The following is a 25,574-nucleotide window of genomic DNA, read 5'->3' as shown; positions in this document are numbered from 1 at the left end:
ACAGTTATAGTCAGACTTCTTCACCTCATTTCATTGGTGAATTAAGACTGAAAAGTGCTCTATGGATAATTACATTTTTTCTCAAGTCAGCCCAGCTTGTTTTTGTCATTAAGAGGTGGCTCTCAGTGCTTCTCTGATTCTCATGGGTGGGTCAAGAGCAATTTCTAAAGTTTAGTTTCTGGGAACCCTGATTAAGAACACTTGTGATTCTTAAATAAAAGTGAAAATTCCTAGATTCTTCCCCTTTAGAAATTCAATATAGATGTTATGTATGTACAGGCATGGTGTCATAGGTGTGTGACCTGTACAGTTGCCCAGTTGTGCTTAGAAGGGCCTTGAACTTGACTGAAAGCTCTGTGAGTGCTGCCTTGAAATTCTTCATAATTTTTGACCGAAGGACCCTGTGTTTTCATTTTGTGGGCCTCAAAAATTATGTAGCTGGGCTGTGTGTGTGTGAGACTAATGTCATAAATATTCATTCTGAAGAAACAACCACTCCCTGACTTTCTTCAGAAACCTGCCATAATGACTTAAAAAACTAAATTCTTAATGTTAGTGAGGATATGAGGAAAAGAGCAGTCACATTTGTTACTGTGATAATGTAATTTTTCCTAGAGGGAGATTTAATTTTATATACATTTAAACCTTTAAAAAGTTCCCTTGGATTTGAAATTCAAAATCATAATACATTATTTTCCATATCTGTGCCCTTAGGGCTAATTTTTTTGTTTTGACTTTTATTACTTTTATTTCCAAATTTTATTCTTATTAAGGTAATACATACCCATAGTTTAAAAATCAAGCAGTACTAAAAAGCTTATAATGGAAAACAGCAGTTTTCCTATTTTGTCCCTCCTCACCCCTAAATCCTACTTCCTAGAGTTCATTTGACTATATCTTCTAGTATTTACTTCTCTATTCTTATGCTCCTTATTGATTTATCAAATTTAATCTCTTAACTTCCTGTTATAGTTCAGATGGTTTATCTCTCTTACACCTCCCTATAATCATTCTACTGTCTCTAATGTATAACTCTTTTTGCATATATTCTTAGAAATTTATTGGTTTTGTATGCATGCATTTTCAGGCTTAGGGAATTACAATGTTATATTAATATATTTAATGGTGTCTTACTTTTTCCATTGGGTTGCTTTATACTTGCATGTGTATCAGACAGTGTGAAGAGGTTTACTAAGTGCCACACTGTTAGTACAGAAAAGGATTAATACCAAACTCAATATCTGTTACTAGAGGATGGATTAAACAAATATAGTAGAATACTCTGCCACAATTAAAATGCACAGACTAGATCTTGTCCCTGGCCAGCAGGTGCAGAACGGGGGCAGGTGGAGCTGTTTCTATGGGTGAAGACTGGAAGATCACTGGACATGAGCCCTCTATGTGGGCCATGTGTGGGGGCTAGGCAGGCGATCCATAGTGTCTCAGTACACCTAGGTGCCCAAACAATGCCCTTCCCTCTCTGTGCTTCTCTGGCCCAACTTGGCCATTAGGCTTCTCTTGAGTCACTTTTCTCTCTGGATCCCAGTCTTCGGAACTCTCCATTTTTCCTTGTTCTTTTCTTGCCTTTTCTGGTTTCAGCCCGTTCCCTTAGGGAAGAACTCCAATAACCTATATTAAAACAGGGCCAAATCATTAATACTTGAAGAAATGTTTTCATGCCTTATAGTCAACCCTTCTATTACAGAAAAGAAAAAAAAAAGGGCTAGATGTTCAAATATATGTATATACAGCCAAAATTTCATACTGTTACATTTTATTCATTTTTATGTCCTTTCCTTCTTTGCCATAACCTCTGTTCCCCTCAGGGAGGAAGGCTTAGGAAGTTATGATTATAGATCCAAGCTCCAGGAAGGTAAACCTGCCCCCAAACCAGTGATAATGTAGGTCTCCAAATGAAGACTGGTCACATAGTAATTTGCTATGAACTGGAAGTTAATAATTTCCCTAGACCTCCTGTTGGCAACTTACTACTTCAGCTATGTAAAGACTGTCCTGTAACATCTACAGACTAAATTTACAAGTCCAAGTTTATTAGTATGAATGTTAATTAGCTATATAGGAAGCTCTCAAGCTATGCCCTCACCAAGTCTCTCAGGAGCCCGCTGGAGGCAGCCTCTGAATTAGGTACAGGAAGATGTGGGTCTCTGGTAAGGACCAGGGGAAGCTGTCTTTTTTACTGGTATGGCAGGTCTGTTGCTTACATCAGGCTCATAGCCTCAGTGGAAGCTTCATTCTTTACCTGTTGGCTCTTAGCTCCCAAAGGTTTCCCAGAGATTTCATGGTACCTTAAATAAGGGGAATGGTAGTAGGTTGAGGATGGTAAAGAGGTACACTTAAAGGGATGGGAAGGGTCTACTAGATATGAAACTCAGGTCTGTGATTTATTGTTCTTACCATACAAGTGCCTGAGAAGGGACACATCTAAATAATTAGATAAATTCAATATCTCTTCCTTGCTCTCCTCTTTCTTACAGACCTGGTTACTGTGGTGGTATGTTCATTGTTCAGTCATGTCCTACTCTTTGCGATCCCAAGGACTGTAGCCCATCAGGCTCCTCTGTCCATGGAATTCTCCAGGCAAGAATACTGGAGGGAGTTGCCATTCCCTTCTCCAGAGAATCTTTCTGACTCAGGGATCGAACCTGGGTCTTCTGCATTGCAAGCAGATTCTTTACCATCTGAGCCACCAGGGAGGCCCACAGACCTGTTTGGGGATGTCTTTTGTTACATAAGCAAGAGCAAAATGTTCTTACATATATAGGCAAAGCTTTATTTTAGGCCAGTTGAGACCCTGACCTCATTTATAGTTTGCCCCCTTTTTTGCAGCTAAGACCCTACTTCATCCATGCATTTGTTCTTGTGCAACAAATGTTATTGAGCTTCTATAAAATGGCAGGTCTAGGCCTTTGCACATCTGAATAATACAGTTTTGCAAGTGTGTACAAAGCTCTCACTTCTGAAGTACTGAACAGAATCGCACATGTTTCTAGATGGATTCCACTGAGAGCTAAAGAATTTTACAAAATTCTGTCTATGTGTAATCAGTTTATTGATCACTTGTAACACAGTTGGATGAGTATAAACATTTTGACTCTCCCCCTGCCCTTGTCCCCAACTTCTGTTTCCAATCAGGCTTTGTGGAATTTCTGTTTCTTGCCTTTAAATTTGGGGCAGAGTCCACAATGTTTCCTTCTCTTTCAATCATTAAAAGTTGAGACCGCCCCTTTGCTGGCCCTGTAGTGGGTAAGACTTGTGGCTTTGGGGATACAAAAATCAGTGGGGACAATGGTTTATTCTTGTGGTTTTCCTCCGACTCCAGTTCTTTGCATTGGGGAAGAGGGGTAGAAAGACAGTCTACTATTTTACTATTTTCCTTTTCCACTTTAGCTACCTTGGAAATTATGGTTGAGAGTGTTAGTCTGGCTCTGAAATTTCTCAATGCTTTGACTGTTAGATCTTCAAGGTGTTGAAGTGGGTAAGAAGGGGGACAGAGACAAGTAACTCTTAACTCAATTGACAGCCTTGCTTGTAGCCCCTTGTGAGTGGTTACCATGGTTCTCTTGCTGTCATTGACAGATTTTGGGTGCAGCTCCGGTGCACGCATGAGTTCTTTGGAAGGCCCTATAGACTCTCCCTGACAGTTCCTTGACATGAAAGTGCAGAGTCCCCTCCCTCTGAGATTCTACTCCCAGGAGATCTGGGCACTCTTTAGCTGCTAGACCTCCCTTGCCCTCAGGTGGGGAAACTGCAAATTATCTCAAGTCCAGCCCACTCAGTGGATTCATTTGATCATAAGAAATTTATATGTTCTTGTCCTGACATCTACCCTGTGTTCTGATCACCATGTATTCACCCTGTTGGTAAAGCAAAGATTCTACTCTAAATGGTATGGGATGTCCTGACACACATCACCTGACCCTGGATGGATGAGATTGGCAGTTGTTTATTAGTCACTTATTCACAAGGGAGAAGGGCACCATATGCCATGCAGGCCTACATGTGGTTGTCCTGGGAAGTAGAAGGAACCAGAAAGGCTTCCTCTTTATCCATAAGGAACAGTAGAACTTACCAGTCACTGAAGACTTTGGCACTCAGAATGGAGAAATCCTCTCCTTGCTTTCCTGCTTTCCTGGTAGTTATTTTATTGTTAACACCAGTCCCACGTGCCTACATCAGGATTCCATCTGGTGTGGTGCCTCGCAGCTCTCTGCCCGAGGTAGACTTCTCTCCTTCTACACATTCTCCCTGGGTGAATACAGTCATTCCCATTAAAAAAAAAAAAAAGACCATCCATATACATATAATTCCTACAACTCTATCTCAAAACACTTTCCTGAGTCCCAGATCTATGGATCTAGCTTCTTGGATGTTGCCACTTGAGTCCTCAGAGACCCTTCAACCTTAAAAGTCCAAAATCAAACTCATTGTCATTGTCTTCATATCCAAGCCTGCTTCCCTTCCAGGGTGTTCTGTATTGGTTAAGGACAACACAGTCCACTTAGTTGCCAGAAATCAGAAGTCTCAGGGTGATTTTTGATTCCGTTATCCACCCCACCCACATATTTAATCCATAACCAAGAGATGTTGTTCTTAACCTCACACAAGTCTCATACTTGTCCATTTCTCTCCATCAGTACTGCCTTCACACCAGCCCAGTATCTACCACTGTGTGTCTTTTGTGGTCCCATAATGGCTTCCCAGCCAGCCTTTTTGCCAGTCTTCCCCTCTATAATCTATTTCTTGCTCTGCTGGCAGAGTGAACTTTCTGAATAGACCACAGTATTGATTTACTTAAGAACATTTAAATGCTCGTCATCGTCTTTAGGATATATACTGTTTACTATGAGTTATAAAGTCCTTCATCATGTGATTACTGCCAACTTTCCAATTTGCTCTCCTGTCTGTATCCCATGAATTTTATACCCCAGATCTACTAATCTTTTCATAATTCAGTTATTCTCTTGCATACCTTTGTAAGTGCTGCTCTTCTGCCTGGAATATACTTTTGATCTTGCATTGCCAGACCTTTCTTCAGCCTTTCATCCAGCTGACTCCTACTAAACCTTCAGATCTTAGGCTTAAACCTTACTTCCTCTGGTAGATTTTCCTTGACCCTGATAAGGAAATGCGTTCCTGTAACATCCAGTATTTTTCACATTATAAGGTTTAACACTTCTTGCTTAATTTTTGGATACCCCTCTTAGCACCATGAAGGCAGGGTTTGTGATGTCTGAATATTACTGTAGCCCAAGTGTCTAACATGTAATATACCTTTATTGAACAGATTAAATTTTACTTAGCTTTGCTAAACTGCAGCTCTAAAAATGGGAATAATGATACTTACCTCCTTAGGTACTGTCAACTTCCCCATAAAAAAAAACTCTGGGAATAGATGTATAGAGAAATGAGAACATCTAGTGAGGGACAGAGGTAAAATTAGAACCTTTACAGTCTGATTTCAGATTCTTGTTCTTCACCTTTATGCAAAGCTCTCTCTTAAGGAAGCTACTTTTCAGGTAATTCTATCTATGGTTCCTCTGCTTTTATTCCTCTACTGCAGTTTGGAAATGGTATATAAGAAAGATTTGCGGCTACAGTTCAGAACACTGACAGCTCAGAAATGTGACAGCTCATATCTAGAAAACAAGAAGGGAGAAAAAAGAATCACAAGAGATAAACATGAAATTTCCAAAGCAGAAGAGTCTGTGAGCTCTTTAGAACAAAGGCGGAAGCTGCTCTCTGGAGAACGTGGATGCTTCATAGCACAGAAGAGCAGTGGACACTCATCAATACTTAGTCATCAAGAAGCAGTTTCAAGTGTGCTCGTTATGCATTTAACTTTCATATTTGATAAATATTTATTGATCTGTCTTATGCAGAGAACTGTGCTATGTACTGGGGATATAGAAGTGGTTCTTCTGTCAAGGGGTTTGCTGTGTGGTGAGGGAGCAGACTAGGAGGTAGGCAACTTTAATGCACTGCTAAGGATCAGCTTAGAGGGGTGTGGAAGCTCATGGCAGGAACACTTCCTAAATTATTTAGAGAAGACTTTTTGATAGAAGTGATGTCCAGGATGAAACCAGGATAACTCACAGCATATCATGTCTTTCAAAAGGAGAGTACAGCATCTTTCAGAAACATTAAAGATGAGAAATGGTGGTAATACAGAGATGAAGACATAGTTTAAAGTCTCCTAGTGGATCTTGGTATCAATTCCAGTTCTGTCAGTTACCAACTGTGTGAATTGAAGCAAGCCAGTTCACATTTCTACCATTAACCTAAAAAGTGGGCTTAAAAGTGCATCTTTATAATATTACTGTAAGAAGCACATGGGATGTTGTATTTGAAGACTGTCAGGAAATGCAAAGTACCAGAAAGTTGAAATACTATTATTAAGTGAAATAATGTAGGTGAGTATAGTACCTGCCCTGTAGCTGCCTTTGGTAAACCACAGTCATCTTCCACTATACACCACAACACTTGAAATTCCTCTTTCCTGTGGAGATGAGATTCTAAAGAGCGAGAGCCAAGTGACATAGGCCACTAATCCATGCCTCTGTGTCATCTCCTGCCTCTTTCTCCCCTCCCCCATTTTCCAGAGATAGATGCTTCCCGCCACCAAGCTTCTCATGGCTGATGGTTGGTATTTCTGTATTTTCTTTCTCCTCTGATACTACCTTCATGTTAGGATGAAATAGGGGCTGGAAAAGGAGGTGGTGAGAAATTTGAGGTGGTGAATGGCCAGCAACAAAGGGACATGAGTCTTTGCTCTAGACTGACTCAAAATCTAAAACCGTGGAAGGATTTTTGGCCTCATAATGGATTTGTCATTTCCCTAAAAGTATAATACCTTGGAGATGCCTTGATTCTCCCCCCAACCCCTCAGTTTTTATTGAGTTGTACTTGATCTATGTTTGCTGTGCTGAGTTGCTTCAGTCATGTCCAACTCTGTGCAATCCTATGGACTGCAGCCTGCCAGGTTTCTCTGTCCATGGGATTCTCCAGGCAAGAATACAGGAATGGGTTGCCATGCCCTCCTCCAGGGGATCTTCCCGACTCAGGGATAGAACCCACATCTCTAATGTCCCCTGCAATTGCAGGTAGGTTCTTTATCACTAGTGCCTCCTGGGAAGCCCCTAACTGACTTAGAGCATTGTGTAAGTTTAAGACATACAACATGATAATTGATATATGTAGTTACTGTGAAGTGATTACCACAGTAAGTTTAGTTAGCATCTATTACCACATGTGGTTACACATTTTTTTCCTTGTGATGAGAACTTTTAAGGTCTACTCTTTGTTGTTGTTGTTCGTTCATTCAGTCGTGTTGAGCTCTTTGTGATCCTATGGACTGCAGCAGGCCAGGCCTCCCGTCCATCACCAACTCCTGGAACTTGCTCGAACTCATGTCCATTGAGCCATTGATGCCATCCAACCATCTCATCCTCTGTTGTTCCCTACTCCTGCCTCCAGTCTTTCCCAGGATCAGGGTCTTTTCTAATGAGTTGGCTCTTCATATCAAGCGGCCAAATTAATGAAGCTTCAGCTTCAGCATCAGTTCTTCCAATGGATATTCAGGATTGATTTCCTTTAGGATTGACTGGTTTGATCTCCTTGCAGTCCAAGGGACTCTCAAGAGTCTTCTTCAACACCTCAGTTCAACAGCATCAATTCCTTACTGCTCAGCCTTCTTTATGGTCTAACTCTCACATCCATACACGGCTACTGGAAAAACCATAGTTTTGACTATACAGACATTTGTTGACAAAGTAACGTTCCTGCTTTTTAATATGCTGTCTAGGTTTGTCATAGCTTTTCTTCCAAGGAACAAGTATCTTCTAATTTCATGGCGGCAGTCACCACCTATAGTGATTTTGGAGCCCAAGAAAATAAAGTCTGTCACTGTTTCCATCGTTTCCCCATCTATTTGCCGTGAAGTGATGGGACTGGACGTCATGATCTTCATTTTTTATTGTTGAGTTTTAAGCTAGCTTTTTCACTATCCTCTTTCATTTTCACCAAGAGGCTCTTTAGTTCTTCTTCACTTTCTTCCGTAAGGGTGGTGTCATCTACATATCTGAGGTTATTGATATTTCTCCTGGCAATCTTGATTCCAGCTTGTGCTTCATCCAACCTGATATTTTGCATGATGTACCCTGCATAGAAGTTAAATAAGCAGACTGACAATATACAGCCTTGACATACTCCTTCCCAATTTTGAACCAGTCTGTTGTTCCATGTCCAGTTATAACTGTTGCTTCTTGACCTGCATACAGGTTTCTCAGGAGGCAGGTATGTGGTCTGGTATTCCCGTCTTTTGAAGAATTTTCCACAGCTTGTTGTGATCCACACAGTCAAAGGCTTTTGTATAGTAAATGAAGCAGAAATAGATGTTTTTCTGGAATTCTCTTGCTTTTTCTGTGATCCACTGGTTACTAGCAATCTGACCAATCTGACTAGAGATCATCTTGAGCATCTGGAAGTTCTCGGTTCATGTACTGCTGAAGCCTAGTTTGGAGAATTTTGATCATCACTTTGCTAGCATGTGGAGTGAGTGCAATTGTGTGGTAGTTTGAACATTCTTTGACATTGTCCTTCTTTGGGATTGGAACGAAAACTTACCTTTTCTAGTCCTGTGACTACTGCTAAGTTCTACTTTTAGCAACTTTCTAAGTTGCTGAGATCTATTCTTAGCAGCTTTCAAATACTCAGTACAGTGTTGTTACCAAGTCATCATGTTGCTTCTTACAGTCTCAGAACTTAATTTATCTTATAACTGAAAGTTTGTATCTTTTGATCACTTTCACTTAACACCCCTATCCCTTCCTCTGGCAACCACCAAAAACAGAACCACCTGTTCTTGTTTCTTTCTTTCTTTCTTTCTTTTTTTTTTGAGTCTTTTTTCTTTTTAAAACTCCATATATGAGTGAGCTCATAAACTATTTTTCTTTTTCTGACTTATTTTACTTAGGGCATTATGATAAGTGTCTTGATTCTTAATTTTATATGGCATATGACTTTTTGTTTAAAAACTTATTTGTTTTTAAATAAGATTTGAAGGTCCTATTCCTCGTATGTGTAGGAATGATTTTTTTTTTTTAAATGGTAACTCCATGTCCTTTATGGAGAAGGAAATGGCAAGCCTTTTTAGTATGCCTGCCTGGAGAATCCCATGGACAGAGGAGCCTGGTGAACTACAATCCATAGGGTTGCATGACCTAGTGGTTAAACAACAACAACAACAACAACAACAACAAGGGATTGGTAGCATAGTGACCAAATTAATACTGACTGTGAGGAGGGTCTTGAAGCAACTTAGCTTATAGAAGCTGGCTTATAGAAAATCCAGAGAAGGAGAAATTACAGACCCAAGTGACTGCACCTCTGTGAATCTGCTTATTACTTTGTTTTTAGGTGAGGGCCAAGTGCAAAGAACCCAGAAAGGCATAACAGATGTGTTTAGCTGATCAAAACATGCCAGAAAGTCCAAGCCTAGTGCTTCATACATAGTTGGTGCTTGGCTATTATATGAGGATTTAGTAAGCACCCATTCTACCTAGCACTTTACTAGGCACAGGGAATACCAGTGAAAGAAACAGTTCTGATTCTCAACTTTATATGGCATATCATATATCTGATCCTGATACACTTTTTGATTCAGTGATAGAAACCAACTCATAAGTGACAAAAGCACAATGAGAAAAATGCTATCCTAATATAATTTTGTACAAAGAACTATAGGGGCAAATAAAAAAGAGTAACTAATTTCCTAGCTGGGAGTGAGGTAAATGATGCTGCTCTAGAAAATGTAAGGTAGCATTTATAACTGGATAATAGTCAGTACAGAATAAATAGTTAAGGGGATTAAAAATGTTTTTTGATGACTAGTGAGGCAGAATTAAAAACACTGTATTTATAAAAGGGGTCTTTCATACTTTCAGAGGAGACAGTCTCATTTTGGAGGAAGACATGCCCCCACTCCTCAGGGGGTGCTGTCTTCAGGCATAGGAGAGATGGCTTCATGGAAGGTTGATCTTAAGAGCACAGTCAGGGCAGACCTATGGCAAGTCCAGGATTTTCAAACCCAGCTCGTGACCTTTCAAGAGCTTTTATAGGAAGACTTGCTTCTATGATGTAGAAATTTCAATGACACAGGACAGAAATTAGAGGTGACTAGGCCTTGGAAGAAGTATGGTCTTCCCACCTAGATTCTCTGAAGTCTGTAAAGCTAGATCTTACTGTTAGATGAGTTCCTTGAAAGTTACCTACCCCTTCTCAGTACAGGGGAAAGGAAATCACTCCCTTAAGTAAGAAGACAGAATTAAGGGATGAGCAGAGAAGCATTTTTTTTTAATACAAAATACTTTGGTAGAAAAATGCACAGGACCAGAGCCTTTAACTCTCCCTACCACCACCCAAGGCAACAGTATAGCAGGTATGTCCCAGTAGCATGAAACCAGAAAAACTCCCTGAACACCCTGGGGAAGGATTGTTTCCTTAAAGGAGACCTAGTAGAAGTAGATAGAGATATTATTTTCTTTTTTAGCCTTTTTTCTTTTTGGTGGATTGAGTGATTAAACAAATCTCTGAACTACTTCTGACTACTGGTGCTGTTGGTTTTGTTCTAATTCTTCTTTAAGGTACTATCCAGGAAGTGCCATGGTGTGTGCCAGCAAAGAGTATCTTTATGGTCCAAAAAACTGTGGCTCTTTTTGACCAATTCGTTATTCTTCATAATGATTAGACAGAAACTGATTCCATGAAGAGAAGCAGCAGCTGAGAGAATGGACTAACACAGTCAGATTAGAGAGGTGAGAGTTGTTCACAATTTATAGCTCTGGCTAACACTCTGCGATTCATGGGGTCGCAAAGAGTCGGACATGACTGAGCAACTGAACTGAACCGAACACTCTGAAGATACTGGATGGAAGCAAAGGCTCTAGCATAAACCAAATAATAAAGACTGAAGTTCTGAGGACTAAATCGGTGATTTCAAACTTTATTAATTAAAAAAATAACACACATCTTACCTTTCTCGAAGGTTCTGATATACTTTTGTTCCTTACTACTGACTATTCTTATCTCGCTGGAAAGATTTTGCCCAAGTTTTATTTTCTGTAGGTTGTATTATGAAAGCAACAGAGATTAAAAATTTTTTCAAACATAAAATACTCACATTAATATGCTTTAAAGAAGTCTGCTGCCCTACCCTGAAAATTTGGATGTGCTTTTAAAAAAGCATAGCCATCTTCCCTGACCTCTTATATACTCAAAAAATTGAAAATGCTTGGACAAAAGTTTGAAATATATGGAGACAAAGTTTTGACAATTTTTGTAGTGAAGGTGTTGAAGCAAGATATGCACAGCTCATTACAGGACAGATTGCACAGGACAGACTTGAGGTTGAGTGCATCAAGAATACATACTGTTCTTTATAAAAAGGGTTGATGGATTAAGAAATGTTTCTGCCCATAGCTCTGCGCAGGGCATCCTTGACCTCCTTGTTCCTCAGACTGTAAACCACAGGGTTTGGCAGAGGAGTGATGATGGTGTAGGTCACTGAGAGAAGGAGGCCTTGCTCTACAGAGTTTTCTGACTTGGGCTTGAGGTTAGCAATGGAGGCACAGCCATAGTGAACAATGACCACAGTGAGGTGGGAGGCGCAGGTGGCAAAGGCCTTCTTCTGGCCTTCGGTTGAGGCGGTCTAGAGGATGGTGGAGATGATGAGAATATAGGAGGTGAAGACCAGATGCATGGTAACCAGGATCACAGATACACTGACAACAACAAAATCGATGGTCTCATTGATAGTGGTATCAATATAGGAGAATTTTATGACAGGGAGAGTGCCACAGAAGAAATGACCCACCACCCTGTGACAGAAGGGTAAAGTAAATACGGATATTGGACAGCTGCCATGGCCAAGCCAATGCTGCCGTCTCCACTCACCAGCTGGATGCACACCCTCTTGCTCATGATGAGTGTGTATCTCAAAGGTTGCAGATGGCCACATAGTGATCATACCCCTTCCCCATGAGCAGAAAGCAGTTGTTGACGGCTAAGGTAAGAAAGAAGAATATTTGAATGGTACATCCTGCCAGGGAGATTGGCTGTTCTGGGCTACGAGGTCAGAGTGTCCGTGGAATGGTGACCAGTGTGTACGTGGTCTTTGAACTGGCCAGAATTCTTAGGAAGAAGTGCATGGGAGTGTGGAGGTGATGATCAATGCGGATGGTGCTCACAATGACGGCATTGCCAGCCAAGGGTAATGTACAGGAAGAGAAAAACCATGAAGAGGGTAATCTGCTGTTCATGGAATCTGGAGAATCCTAGGAATTGAACTCTGTCACTTCTGTGAGGATTTTTCTCTGCATTCTTCAGTTTCAGTGTCTGAGAGCAATGCAGGGAGTCAACATCGAGAAATTCCCATTGTGGTGTGGTCTCTAGAACAGGGATAGAGAGAAGGGTGTAGAGGACAGACAGATACGCACACGAGTCGATTTCCTCACTGTGTGATCAGTAGGTAGGGTGCCGGCATAGCTTTATGTCTTCTTTAGCCCCCTCCCATTTTTCAGGTTTTGCTGTCTCCTTTATCTTTTGTTAAGCCTCTAAGGAATGACCAGTATGTGAGACTACTGCACACATTCTTTCAGGTTCTTATCCTGAATATGCTGTTTTTGTAGAGAGTGGATGAAAGGCTGTTTTGTTTTAATGACATGTAAGCCACAGTACCCTTGAGTGTATACATCCTAGCTTTGCCTTTCTCTTGTAGGGAAAGTATGAGAAGTTGGGAAAACAAAATGGAGATAAGAGAGTTAGACTTACTGAATTAAAATCACTGGTGCCACTTAGGAGAAATTTCTGAGAACAGTGTACAGAATTAATCTCAGGAGAGCTGGTCTTTAGGGACACGTTAGCAGGAGTGAAGATGAAGCATTTGGGGCTCAGCCCAGACCGTCTAGGTGAGACAAACCATTGGCAAGGTTGCTTTGTTGTGAAAGTATTAACAGGGATTTGAGGGTTTAGGGGTGAGTAAACTAATGGAGAAAAGGGGAAATTGTTGTAAAAGAGAAAAGGATCAGCAACATGTCAGAAGGCTGGACCTTGAATAAAGGAAACAGCAATCAAAACATTGTAATGATTGATTTAAAATTGTTTGCTAAATTATATTTTTGTTGTTCAATTGCTAAGTCTTGTCTTATTCTGCGACCCCATGGACTGCAGCATGTCAGTCTTCCCGGTCCTCCACTGTCTCCTGGAGTTTGCTCAATTTCATATCCATTGGCTCAGTGATGCTATCTAACCATGTCATCCTCTGCAACCCTCTTCTCCTTTTGCTAAACAATGTTGTGTTGTAAAGTTTCCCAAGAGCCCTAAACCTTCATCTAAAGTTGTCATGTGTACAGTCTTGAATTAGTGGTATTTGGGAAGTGGAGAGAGGTGGGTGATGGCCATGTAGAAAAAGGGTACCATGTGCAAGAGGTGAAATCCAGAGGCAGGAAGAAAACCTTCTTGCTGGTAATGACTGGAAGAAACACAAGGACCTCTGTTGTTCTGTTCTACCTTGCGAGCACGCACAGTATTTCCTGGAAATTTGGTGAGGGACTCTGGGATTGCCACCATATTTCAAATGGTAGTTTGAACCACTTTCCACAAGGAACAAGGTCATACGAGCAAGCTGGAGGATTTTAGAAAATCTGGAAAACTTCCACTAGTCATCTAGGAATCTAGATTCTTAGTGAATCTTTCCTGGGAATCTAGGAAGCACAATACCAGAAAATGTGGATATTCTGGAAAGTACTCCATCATGGAAAATAAGGAGGCAGACATTTAGAGTAGAAATGAGGGGGACTTCCTTGGTGATCCATTGGCTAGGTGATCCAGTGAAGAGGACACGGGTTTGTTTCCTGATTTGGGAACTTAAGATCCCACATGCTGTGGAACAATGCTGATACCACATGTCACAACGTTGATCCCACGTGCTGCAACTAAGACCCGACACAGTCAAGAATAAATATTAACAAAATAAAGTAGAAATGACTGTGCCACTAAAAAAAGTAACTTGTATTAAAAAGGCTGCAGAGATACCAATTGGATAGATAGAGATGACAGAGAGCATCAGTGCACCTCTAAGCTTTTCAGGAAGAATGAACATCATACAGCGGTGGCTCCTTAAAGGAAAAATTCAGTTCATCAGTCATGGTAGCCACATTTCAAGTACGAAAAAGGAACATGTGACTAGTGGCTACTCTGTTTGGCAGCACACATATCAAACATTTCCTTCCTTGGTGAAAGTTGTGATGAACACTGCTGCTCTGGTGCATTACCATAGACAGACGTGTGGAATGCATGAAAAGCAAAAAAAAAAAAAAAAAGCTATTTAAAGAACAATAACATGGTGTGCTGCCATATGGTTAAAAATGTGTGTGTGTGTGAATGCATATTTTTATATATGCAAGACATCTGAAAGAATATACAGCTCATATTACGTGTTAACCATTATGTTCGAGTAGGGGTGAGATTATACGAAACTTTTTAAATGGCTGTATTGACAATGAGGATTATGGGCCTTATTTTAAATTATTTTAACTCTGAGTATAAAACTATAGCTCATAGTATGGAGAAGGTAAATGAGGATGACAGCTGAAAACAGATATTAAATCGAGTAAGAAAGAGGTCACTGGTGATGTACTGGCCAATTTCAGTAGAGTCTTGGACTGGAAAGCCAGATTACAGGGAGGAAACGGAACTTTTAACATGTTATTGATGACAACATCAATTCTTATGTGCTTTCCCCCTTTCCTGATGAACCTATTGCAATGAGTTACAAAAAATAGTTAAGGAGATATTGAGCCACCAAAGCTGCAGGCATATTTGGAGCCAGAGAAGGAAAAAGACAATAGTAAGCTAAATTGAGTTGAAAGAGAAAGAGAAGAGAAAAGAAAAAAAAATTCCATGGAGTCTTTAGGGCCTGAAGAGTACTGCTTTCACCCCAAATCAGCCAGATTTGTTGTTAAGCATGCCTCAGGTAATTATAAAGTTACCTTCTTCAAAGAAATTATAAAGTTATAAAGAGGATGGCTGATGACCAGGGAATGTGGCCCAGGTACGTAAGCCCAGGAGAAAAAAGAGAGGGGAGAAATAAGTTTATTGCCTTTGGTGCACATTTGAATTGGATTGCACAGACAATGAAAGACTATCTTAAGGCAGGATATTCTTAGAACATGGCGAAAAAAAAAATGCAAAAAGAAGCCCAGATTAAGACGTGTGGGAGTATATAATGCAAATGTTCAAAGCAGTGTTCTCTCCATGTTGCATTTATTTAGAGGCAAGGTGCGCAGTAGGCAAGGGAAGAGTGAAGCCCTGTCACCAGAGGGAGCTATCATTTCTTCTGCCTGAGTAACTCAAGTACAGCCCAAGCCTCAGCATTCCCTTCAGACAAAATAAACAAATAGCGCCGCAGTAACTGGGATTCACCCTCCATAAAGTGCAGGCTTTTCTGTGACTCAAAACAGTAAAGAATGTGCCTGCAGTGAGGGAGACCTGGGTTCAGTCTCTGGGTTGAGAAGATCCCCTGTAGGAGGGCATGGCAGCCCAACTCCAGTATTCTTGCCCGGAGAATCCCCTTGGACAGAGGAGCCTAGCAGGGTACAGTCCATGGGGTCATGAAGAGTTGGACACCATTGAGCGACTGAGCATAGCAGTGGCTTCCTGTTGGCTCAGACAGCAAAGAATCTGCTTGCAATGTAGGAGACCTGGGTTCAATCCCTGGATTGGAAAGATCCCCTAGAGAAGGAAATGGCAACCTACTCCAGTATTCTTGCCTGGGGAATTCCATGGACAGAGGCTCCAGTCCATGGGATCGCAGAGTCAGACATGACCGAGCGACTGAGCACAGTGTACTTTGGTGACTGGCTGTACTTCCCAGGCTGGGTGTCATATGCTTATCACACTTGGAATGATTTTCCAAGCATTCTTCCCAACAATTGTTCTCCATTCCAGGAGTTCCAGGGTGTGGTCACTCCATCTTGTCACATCTTCAGGGATATTGTAGCATGAAGGAATGAGACTGAAGATGAAGGGCAGTTGCTTCCTATCTCATTTTTAACCTGTCTTTTTAAAAAGCATGATCCAAAATTGTTACTGTAAAGATAGGTGTTGTTGAAATAACCAGCAGAAGGCTGCTAACTGCCTCTGGAGGTGAGGGAGGCCCCAGTGAAGGAGACGGGGAAGTATGGGATGTGGGAGTAAATTGCATTGCATTCTTACCTGGAGTCAATTCAGTGAGCAATCCCCAGTGTTCGCCTTGGGAGGGGGGAAGTTGCAGAGGGCACCACGGTGCTGAAGTGGTGTGTGGAATGGGGGTGGGGGTGGGGTTGTTTATACCGGTGGAGAATGGCTGAGTTGCATTCTCAGCAGTTAGAACAGGTGTCAGTGAACTTAAGGATACTTTTAGCACCAGATGATCGCCCCCTGTCTTCATCCTGGTTACTCTTGTGAGCCAGCCCAGCCAGAGTGACTGCAGCTGGGCAATGGCGCAGCAGCCCTCTGCCATCCAAATCTGGGTCCTCTCTGCGCTGGAACCCTAGGGGCGTTTCTGTGTAAGTGACATGCTGGCAGACAATCTCAAAAGCACCGTATAGAACAGAAAGGAGCTTTCAAAATGATTTAAACACTCCAGAAGGACAAAACCCCTGTGGGGGAGTAAGGATACTGAAATGTGCTCATGCATCAAAATTTTAGTCATGAAGCCGATATTCTGACTAGAGGAAAAAGAAAAATAAGATAGAGGGGAAAAGCACAATTTGAGGGTGTAAAGGAAATACCATTTGCAAAGGGAAGAAATTATGACAAAACCCATGGATTCTTAAAAATATCTAGATCTTTATAAGCAAAATCTGTGCCTAGAAACTGAATCTGTGTTTAAAAAAATAAACTATGCAAGGTAGGCTAAGTCTCTATAATTGTATTTTGAGTTAAAAGGAGACGTGCTGCTCAAAAAAAAAAAAAAAAAAATAGATGTTGTCTTTTGCCAGGCTTTCCATCTTGTCCTCTCCTTTCTTTTCCTTTCATTAAGAAAATAGATGTAAGGTGCCAGGAATGCAGGAGATGACTTCTTAAGAAACTGATGATTATGTGAAGTATTTGAATAAACAAGAGAGTGATGACTTGTCTTTGGGACAGAAGCCTTCCCATACCCAGAAGAATCCACGCCCTTACCTTCTTGAATCTGTGGAATCTGCCTGTGCTCTTTTCTGGTTATAGGGCAGAGCAGGCAATCATGACTTATTTACAAGAAGTCACTGCAATGCTAAGAAAACTGATTGTTATTTTTTGCTAGAATAAATAATAGAACCAGGATCTCCTGCATTTCTGGCAGATTCTTTACCACCTGAGCTACCAGGGAAGCCCTAGTAGAATCTTAATATCATACAAAACTCAGCCTTATTAGGGTCTGCTGCTGCTGCTGCTAAGTCACTTCAGTTGTGTCCGACTCTGTGCGACCCCATAGATGGCAGCCCACCAGGCTCCCCCATCCCTGGGATTCTCTAGGCAAGAATACTGGAGTGGGATGCCATTTCCTTCTCCAATGCATGAAAGTGAAAAGTGAAAGTGAAGTCGCTCAGTCTTGTCTGACTCTTAGTGACCCCATGGACTGCAGCCTACCAGGCTCCTCCATCCATGGGATTTTCCAGGCAAGAGTACTGGAGGGGGGTGCCATTGCCTTCTCCATATTAGGGTCTAAGTCAGCCTTACTACATTATTAGATCACTCACAGTTCACTGCACTTTGGCCGAAGCATAAAGTGACACACTCGCACTGAGTAAATCTGACCTTCAAGGAGCCATCCCTTTAAAGTCTGATCTGCGAGACTGTCAGGAGAATTCAGTTGTCTAGCTCTTGTCTCCTGGGTTTATTTGCCAAGAGAATTACTGTGTATCCCATGGGTCTGAATGGAGTCAGAATCCTGAAACGAGCCTGTATATCTCATTACAATTGGATCATGCCGGGAACACTGGGCAAGCTCTGGTCTCACATGGCCTGACTTTTTCTTTCTCTCCTGGAGAAAAATAGCTCACCTCAGACAAAGATGTGTTGAATGTCACATGGCACTATCTTCTGTTCATTTGAATCTATGTTAGTGTGTTGCCCTTGCTTAGTTACTCTCAATAAAAATGTATAAAAGTCAGATGTGATGACTCTCAATGTCTGTGTGAAGAGCTTTACCCTATTTCTGCTACTAACAGGGGACATACATGGGTTTGGTTAGTTAAGGGGTAGGTTTGGGAGCGGAGGCTGAAAATAGAGCATGAATTTTTCTGTTTGTAGGAATATACCAAGAAGTTAAGGCAGATGATCTAAAGATTTAGGTAGTAACTCTCAGTCTCTTTCGTGTCATAGCTGACACTTAGCACTTGTTCAGCTGCTATATTGTGTCTGACTCTTTGTGACCCCATGAACGGCAGTGTGCCAGGCTTCCTTGTCTTTCACTATCTCCTGGCGTTTGCTTACATTCATGTCCATTGAGTTGGTGAAGCTATCTAACCAATCTCATCCTCTGTGGCCCTCTTCTTTTGCCTTCAATCTTTCCCAGCATCAAGGTCTTTTCCAATGAGTCAGCTCTTTGCATCAGGTGGCCAAAGGATTGGAGTATCACACCATCAGTCCTTACAATGTATATTCAGGAAATCTTCAAGACTGACTAGTTTGATCTCCCTGCTGTCCAAAGGACTCTTTCAAGAGTCTTCTCCAAGCACCATGATTTGAAAGCATCAATTCTTTGGCACTCAGCCTTCTTTTTGGTCCACCTCTTACATCCATACATGACTGCTGAAAAAAACCATGGCTTTGACTATATGGACTTCTGTTGGCAAAGTGATGTCTTTGCTTTTAATACACTGTCTAGGTTTGTCATAGCTTTCTGCACCTACATGGTGCTGGAACATGTACTGAGTAGGTGTTGTGTCATCACTTCTGATCCTCATAAGAACCCCATGAAGTTACAGTGAGAAGTTGCTGTAGCAGCTAGAGCTCTGGAACTCTGGATGAAATATTTGCCTTTGCCTCCTTGCTCCAGACACAGTCGGATCAGCCCCTTGTAGACGATGGACCTTAGTGTAACTTACTAGTAACATCAGATTAGTTTTGCTTTGGATCCTGTGGTTGTATGTGACATGACGTGTGTGTTTGATTACTGTCCCAGTGTATGATGGAATCCCTGGGCATCTCCCATATTGAACTCACAGAAGAATGGTCACAGCCAGAGAAAACCTCGATGGAGAATTCTGGAACACAAATGGAGTTTAGTTTATAAGTTAATCAGCTATTTAGTCATATGCCCAGGTGGTGCTAGTGGTAAAGAACTCGCCTGGAAATGCAGGAGATGTTACGAGACAAGGGCTAGATCTCTGGGTTGGGAAGATCTCCTGGAGAAGGCATGGGAACCCACTCCAGTATTTTTGCCAGAAGAATCCCATGGACAGAGGAGCCTGGTGAATGACGGTCCATAGGGCTGCAAAGAGTCAGACAAGACTGAATCGACTTAGCATGACGACATGGTAAGAATTAAAGGTGACTGAGATCGTGTTTCAGCTTCCCTTCTCTTTGAGAACACCTGTTCTTTCTAAATAAGAAGAAGTACCATGGATACCTAGAAAGTCTCCATGTTGCTCTTCTAAGGTGACTACATACTAGGTGCTTTCTAGTGAGGAAAAGAGAAAATCTTTTCTTAAAATCCTCACTCTGAGCTAAGGCATATCCCAAGCCCAAGCAGACCTCATTGCTTTAACCTCAGAGCTCTCCATGGAGTTTCGCATATAAAACAGAGAAAGTTGCAAACACTCTCATTAGGGAAAACTCCTTTACAGAGTCTTCCGGTGTGACCAGCCCTGGGGCCATGTTGTCGAAAGCTCCAGCCTACTTTACTGTGTCTGTGCCTGCCTCTTTGTCCATCCTGGGTGAATGGACACAAGTTAGAAGTAATCACCTGGGAAAAAGAAAAATGAAAAAAGAAGTAATCACTTGGTTATTCTGAAGTGCTACTGGATGCTACCTTTCTGGCTTCCTTTCACTTCATGTTCTGTTATCTGTGGGCAAAGCCTGGCTTATTTCTCATATGCAGCCAAACTTTCTTTGGAGTCCTTGCTTCTCTGAGAAGGGAATTCATATCTGTTGAGGATATGCCAGACACTCTGCTCCATAGTTTTAATAATAATGAAGATAACTACTAATAATAGCATCTGATAATTATTTTGTAGTGTTGTAATTGGGATGCCTGTTGCTGTGCTAAGAGTTGTATCATAAAGAGATAAGCTGAGACCAGTTAATGGGGGGCATGTCAAAGGCTTTAAGTTACATCCTGTGTGAAGTGGGGATCCATGGAAGGATTTTCACCTGGGAATTCATGTGAGCAAGATCCTTGATGACTTCAGGACAGTATTATGGAAATCAGTCATTGTATGGTACCACTGGGATTTTTGAGGAAAAAAAAAAGGCATGTTTGCCTTTACCCAAAATGATCCAGACTCTTAAACATTTTTAGTTTTCATTCCTGCTGGTTCTGATTTTTTCCCCATCTCATTACGTGCTATCAAGTTCTCAACTGTTGCTTGCTTATCTCATTATAGTTGTCTTCTTGGCAGAAGCTCAGACCTCTTTTTAATTTTGTAGCTGTAAAACCAGATAGAAGGATTTCTGCTGCAACTCCACATGAATTTCGAATTGTTAATGCATTGATTATTAGTAGCTTGTAAGTGTTGCTACTGACCATACTCATTGAATGCTCTGACATGTCTTTTTAGTTACTTAAAGATTTCCCTCCTCATAATTTGCAGGCTGATTTTTCTGGTTAATTAAATACCAATTTTCAAATAAGTAGATATAAGAGGAAATGTTTGGGACTATGACAAGCACTAAACAAATGCAGGTGGCATAGTACATTTTTTTTTTAATTAGGCATACTTGTAGATGGGAAATTCAAAGAAGAAAGAGCTACAGATCTACAATTGAGTGTCCAGTTGCTTTAAGCAGAACTCTTGGATATCGGTTGTTGCATTTTCAAGTGCTTTTGTTGATTCCAGACCTCAGCCCCACACCATGGGCTTGACAATAACATAGCCTTTGGTTTCATATTTCAAAGCCTGCCAGTCCAGGATGGTGGGATTGATGAGTGAGGAACCCTGGTACACAAGTAGGATTTCTTCCGGCCACAGGACAGAGTTCCACATGTATAAATCCCCAATCTCTCCCATAAAGGACTGGCTCTTATCAAACCCTCCTCCATAGGAATCCTGCTCTTGCCCCAGGACAATCTTGGGGTAAGCTCCCACAGAATAACCTTGTTTCAGGCCCCTTTTCACCAGTGGCTTCCCGTTGACCCAGAATTCAGCGATGCCTGTGGAAGACTCCCAGCTGGTACAGACGTGCACTGGGCTGGGGAACTCCTCGGTAGCTCTAACAGTAACTTTGGCTTTTCCAATGTATAGACTGTACTCTCCAATTCTGTTTTTAAAAACGAGTAGCTCATTATCCTTGCCGTAGATGTTGTAGGAGAAGAGGCTCTAGGCCCGGGAGAAGTCACTATAGGCTCGGAGACACAAGGTCAAGTTCTTCAGAGGTTTCTCCAGCTTTGTGATCAGGGTCACATGGTCAATGGAAGATTCTCTAGGGAACACAAATACCTTCCCTCTGAGGTCTATGGACAGACTATAAATGCAGGGGAAAAAGAACATTCAATCTTTTCTCATCTCATGTTCCTGGATCATACCCTGACCACGCTACCTGTCTAAGCAAAGGCTTCTGGGAGGATGACGAGGACAGAGACCCAAGGCATCAGCTTGTTCATGTTCTTGGCCTAAGGCTGTTATAGCAGCAGCAATGACCAGGATGAGGGTACAGAGAGCATAGTGGTTGTTCACCCAGTTTCTGAGCTTCACATTCTTAGATCTCAGGCTCTTCAGGGTTTATATGCACCTCCAGGTGAGGATGGGGGTGGAGAGCACCAATAACTGTGAGTGATTTTCCAGGCCTGCCCTCTGATGCCAACGGTCAGACCTATTGGTGGGGAAGGAAGAGCTGGAAAGTCAATTGGGAGTTACTTATTAGACACGGGAGATAGCCAGAGCTCCGCCCCACTGTGACCCAGATTCTGGTGCTGGGAGAGAGTTGGGTGGAGAGTAGTGTTATGGAAGAGATGAGAGGCCATGCTGGGCATGTCCGGGGGGCCTGACTCCACTCTTCAGGGGTCCTTCAGTCTGATGGCCCTGTGTCTTCTGCTTGTGGATATTCTGGGATTCTGATTTCTACTGAAAACCTTGGAATCTCTTCATCTTTTATTAATTCCATGTTTACTGCTAAGGGGAGTGAGAGCATTAGAGTATCTGTATTTTCTGTCTCCCTGATGATTAGTGCTTTCAGTCTCTGTCACTCAGCTCTGTTTCTTCTTTTCATTATCACGGTGTTTTTCTTTTTTAAATTAAGTTTTATTGGAATATTTGATTCACAATGTTAATTTCTGCTGTACAGCCAAGTGAATCAGGTATAGATATATTCACTCTCTTTTAGATTTTATTCCCATATAGGTTATTACAATGTATTAAGTAGAGTTCTCTGTGCTATCTGGGAGGTAGGTTCTTATTAGTTATCTATTTTATATATAGTAGTATGTATACTTCAATCCCAATCTCCCAGTTTATCTCCCCAACTCCTTCCCTCTTGGAAACTATAAGTTTGTTTTCTACAACTGTGCCTTATTTTTGTTCTGTAAATAAGTTCATCTGTACCATTGTTTTAGATTCCACATATAAGTGATAGCATATGATACTGTTTTTCTCTGACTTACTTCACTCAGTATGATCATCTCTAGGTCCATCCATGTCACTGTAAATGGTATTCTTTTCTTCTTTTTTATGGCTACCAATATTCCATTGTGTATATGTACTATGTCTTCTTTCTCCATTCCTCTATCAGTGGACATTCAGGTTGCTTCTCTGTCCTGGCTATTGTGTATAATGCTTCAATGAATATTGGGGTGTATGTGTCTTTTCAAATTGTGGTTCTCTCCAGATATATGCCCAGAAGAGGGATTGTTGGTTCATATGGCAGTTCTACTTTTAGTTTGAAAAAGTTCATTGGCTTATTATGTTTGGACTGCGGCGGGCCTCTGCTGCTGCCCACGGCCTTCTCTAGTCGCAGCTGGTGGGGGCCCCTCTGTCTCGGTGTGCGGGCTCCTCGTTGCCGTGGCTTCTCCTGTTGCAGAGCATGGCCTCTTGGTGCTCAGGCTTCAGTAGTTGCAGCACGTGGGCTCAGGAGCTATGGCTTGCAGGCTCTAGAGTACAGGCTTGCAAGTTGTGGCACACAGCTAAGGCCTATGGGATCTTCCTGAACCAGGGATCGAGCCAGTGTCCTTTGCATTGCAAGATGGATTCTTAACCACTGGACCACCAGGGAAACCCTAGTTTTAGTTTTGTAAGAACCTCCACACTATTCTCCAAGTGGCTGAGTCAATTTACATTCCCACCAACTGTGTAGGAGGGTTCCCTTCTCTTCACCCCTGATCAGCATTTGTTGTTTATAGACCTTTAAATGATAGCCATTCTGACTGGCATGAGGTGATGTCTTCTTGTGGTTTTGATTTGCATTTTTCTAATGATTAGTGGTGTTGAGCATCTTTCCATGTGCCTCTTGGCCATTAGTTTGTCTTCTTTGAAGAAATGTCTACGTAGATCTTCTGACCAGTTTTTGATTGGGTTGTGTGTTGTTTTAACATTGTGCTGCATGAGCTGTTTTTTATTTTGGAGACTAATCCTTTGTTGATTGCTTTGTTTGCAAGTATTTTCTCCCATTTTATGGGATGTCTTTTCATTTTGTTTATGGTTTCCTCTGCTGTGTAAAAGCTTTTAAATTTAGTGACAGCTGGGCATGGACCTGAAAGTCCAGTACTGTCCAATTTGAGGGCTAGTTAATTCAGCAGGTGAGCATTTCATACTCCTAGCAGATTCCAGCTTCTATGGCCACTATCATGCTTATCATGGAGTTTCTTCATGCCAGAGTTTTCCATTCCTCACTAAAACTGATTCTTCTTGTAACCTGTTTACTATTTGCAGAGATGTCAGCATCTCACTTGGTTTTCCTCTCTTCCTCTTTGGGTCCCTGGCCATTGAGGGTTCATGTGTATTCATCTTTGGTGATAACTCCATTAATATATTACACTTGCAATTAGTATTAATGCCCAGGCAGTACACTAGGTCCTGGAGGTTGAGTGGTGACCTACCCTGGCACAACCCCAGTGACCTCTATCTTCATCCCCTCTGCTGCTACTTAAACTGTTATGCTTTGGACACAACTCAAACCTGCTCTGCCTCTAAGATATCAAACGAAAGCTCTCCTTTCTTGCTGCATTATCTCCCTTTTTCCTGTCCCTGAATTCTATGGAATCTTTGTGTTCATCCTCTGTGCAGTCTCTTGTTCATTTCCTCTTCTCTCAGCTTATGGCAGACCTTCTGGTCAGCCTTTTTAGTTGCCACCAAAAACACTCTCTGCCATTGTTCAAGTTATCCTTCTACTGCTCAGCTATGGACAGTTCCCACTCTCTAGTTTTTTCTAAGCTAAATCCCAGGTGGTAAAACCTTATATGGCTTGTGGCACAGTAAGGGTTAGTTGGAGTTGGGATTATACACCTTATTGTCTCATAATTAAATGGAGATCCTTCAGCTTGAAAGCCAGTGCCTTTCACAGTCTGGCTTCATCCTAGGCTTAATCTCTCAATCAAATACCTCTAATTGCTGTTTTTCATACATACCTGATTTCCTTCTTCTTTTTTTTTTTGCTTTCATTTTGTCTTGAATTTTCTTTATCCATCTCTGTTTTGTAAAATCCTAACTACTGTTCAAAATCAACCTCTAAAGTGATTCATTTCATGAAGATATCCTTGATGTCTCAATTAAACATTATTTCACTTCTTTCCAACTCCCCGTGAGGTTAGGATCAAAGACTTTGGAGTAAAATTTGCTAGTGGTTGACTATTGTGAAAGCTACTCAGCCTCTCTGAACCTTCCTTTCCTTTTCTGCAAAACAAAGATAAACCTTTCCACCTCACAGTGTTATTGTGAGCATAAATGAGATATTATAATATGCATAAAGTTCATGGAATGGTGTCTGGATGATTATTGTGATTATTGTTGTAATTTTGAAGCTTTTATGGATGTCACTGTGTCTTTCCCATATTTATAGATGTTAGTGTATTTATCTCTTGTGCTTACTCTTTCAGTCATGACTGACTCTTTGCGAAACCATGGGCTGTAGCCCTTTAGGCTCCTTTGTCCATGGGGATTCTCCAGGCAAGAATACTGGAGTGGGTTGCCATGCCCTTCTCCAGGGGATCTTCCCAACCCAGGGACTGAACCCAGGTCTCCCGCATTTCAGGCAGGATTCTTTACCATCTGAGCCAACAGGGAAGCCCATATGTATCTCTTACCCTCTCTTAATTGAAGCTGAGTATTAGGTCTTATTTATTTCTAGTTCACCCATTTTACTTAACCATTATTTCTGAACAT

The 25,574-nt window shown here is 41.5% G+C and overlaps 1 protein-coding gene and 1 pseudogene across 1 annotated transcript; both read right to left on the bottom strand.

Moving 5' to 3' along the window:
* Positions 1–11,473: 11,473 nt before the first annotated feature.
* On the bottom strand, positions 11,474–12,395 carry LOC106990822 (putative olfactory receptor 10J6; annotated as a pseudogene).
* Positions 12,396–21,104: 8,709 nt separating this feature from the next.
* Positions 21,105–21,962, bottom strand: LOC101114738 (serum amyloid P-component). Its single transcript, XM_004002650.5, is given in 2 exon segments — positions 21,105–21,715; positions 21,802–21,962. Coding segments are annotated over 2 exon segments (675 nt in total). The 5' UTR covers positions 21,866–21,962.
* Positions 21,963–25,574: the final 3,612 nt, after the last annotated feature.

Source organism: Ovis aries, chromosome 1 (assembly GCF_016772045.2).
Source record: "Ovis aries strain OAR_USU_Benz2616 breed Rambouillet chromosome 1, ARS-UI_Ramb_v3.0, whole genome shotgun sequence".
NCBI lineage: Eukaryota > Metazoa > Chordata > Mammalia > Artiodactyla > Bovidae > Ovis > Ovis aries.
Note: the sequence above shows the minus strand (reverse complement) of the source record. Positions and strands in the feature narration are given on the sequence as shown.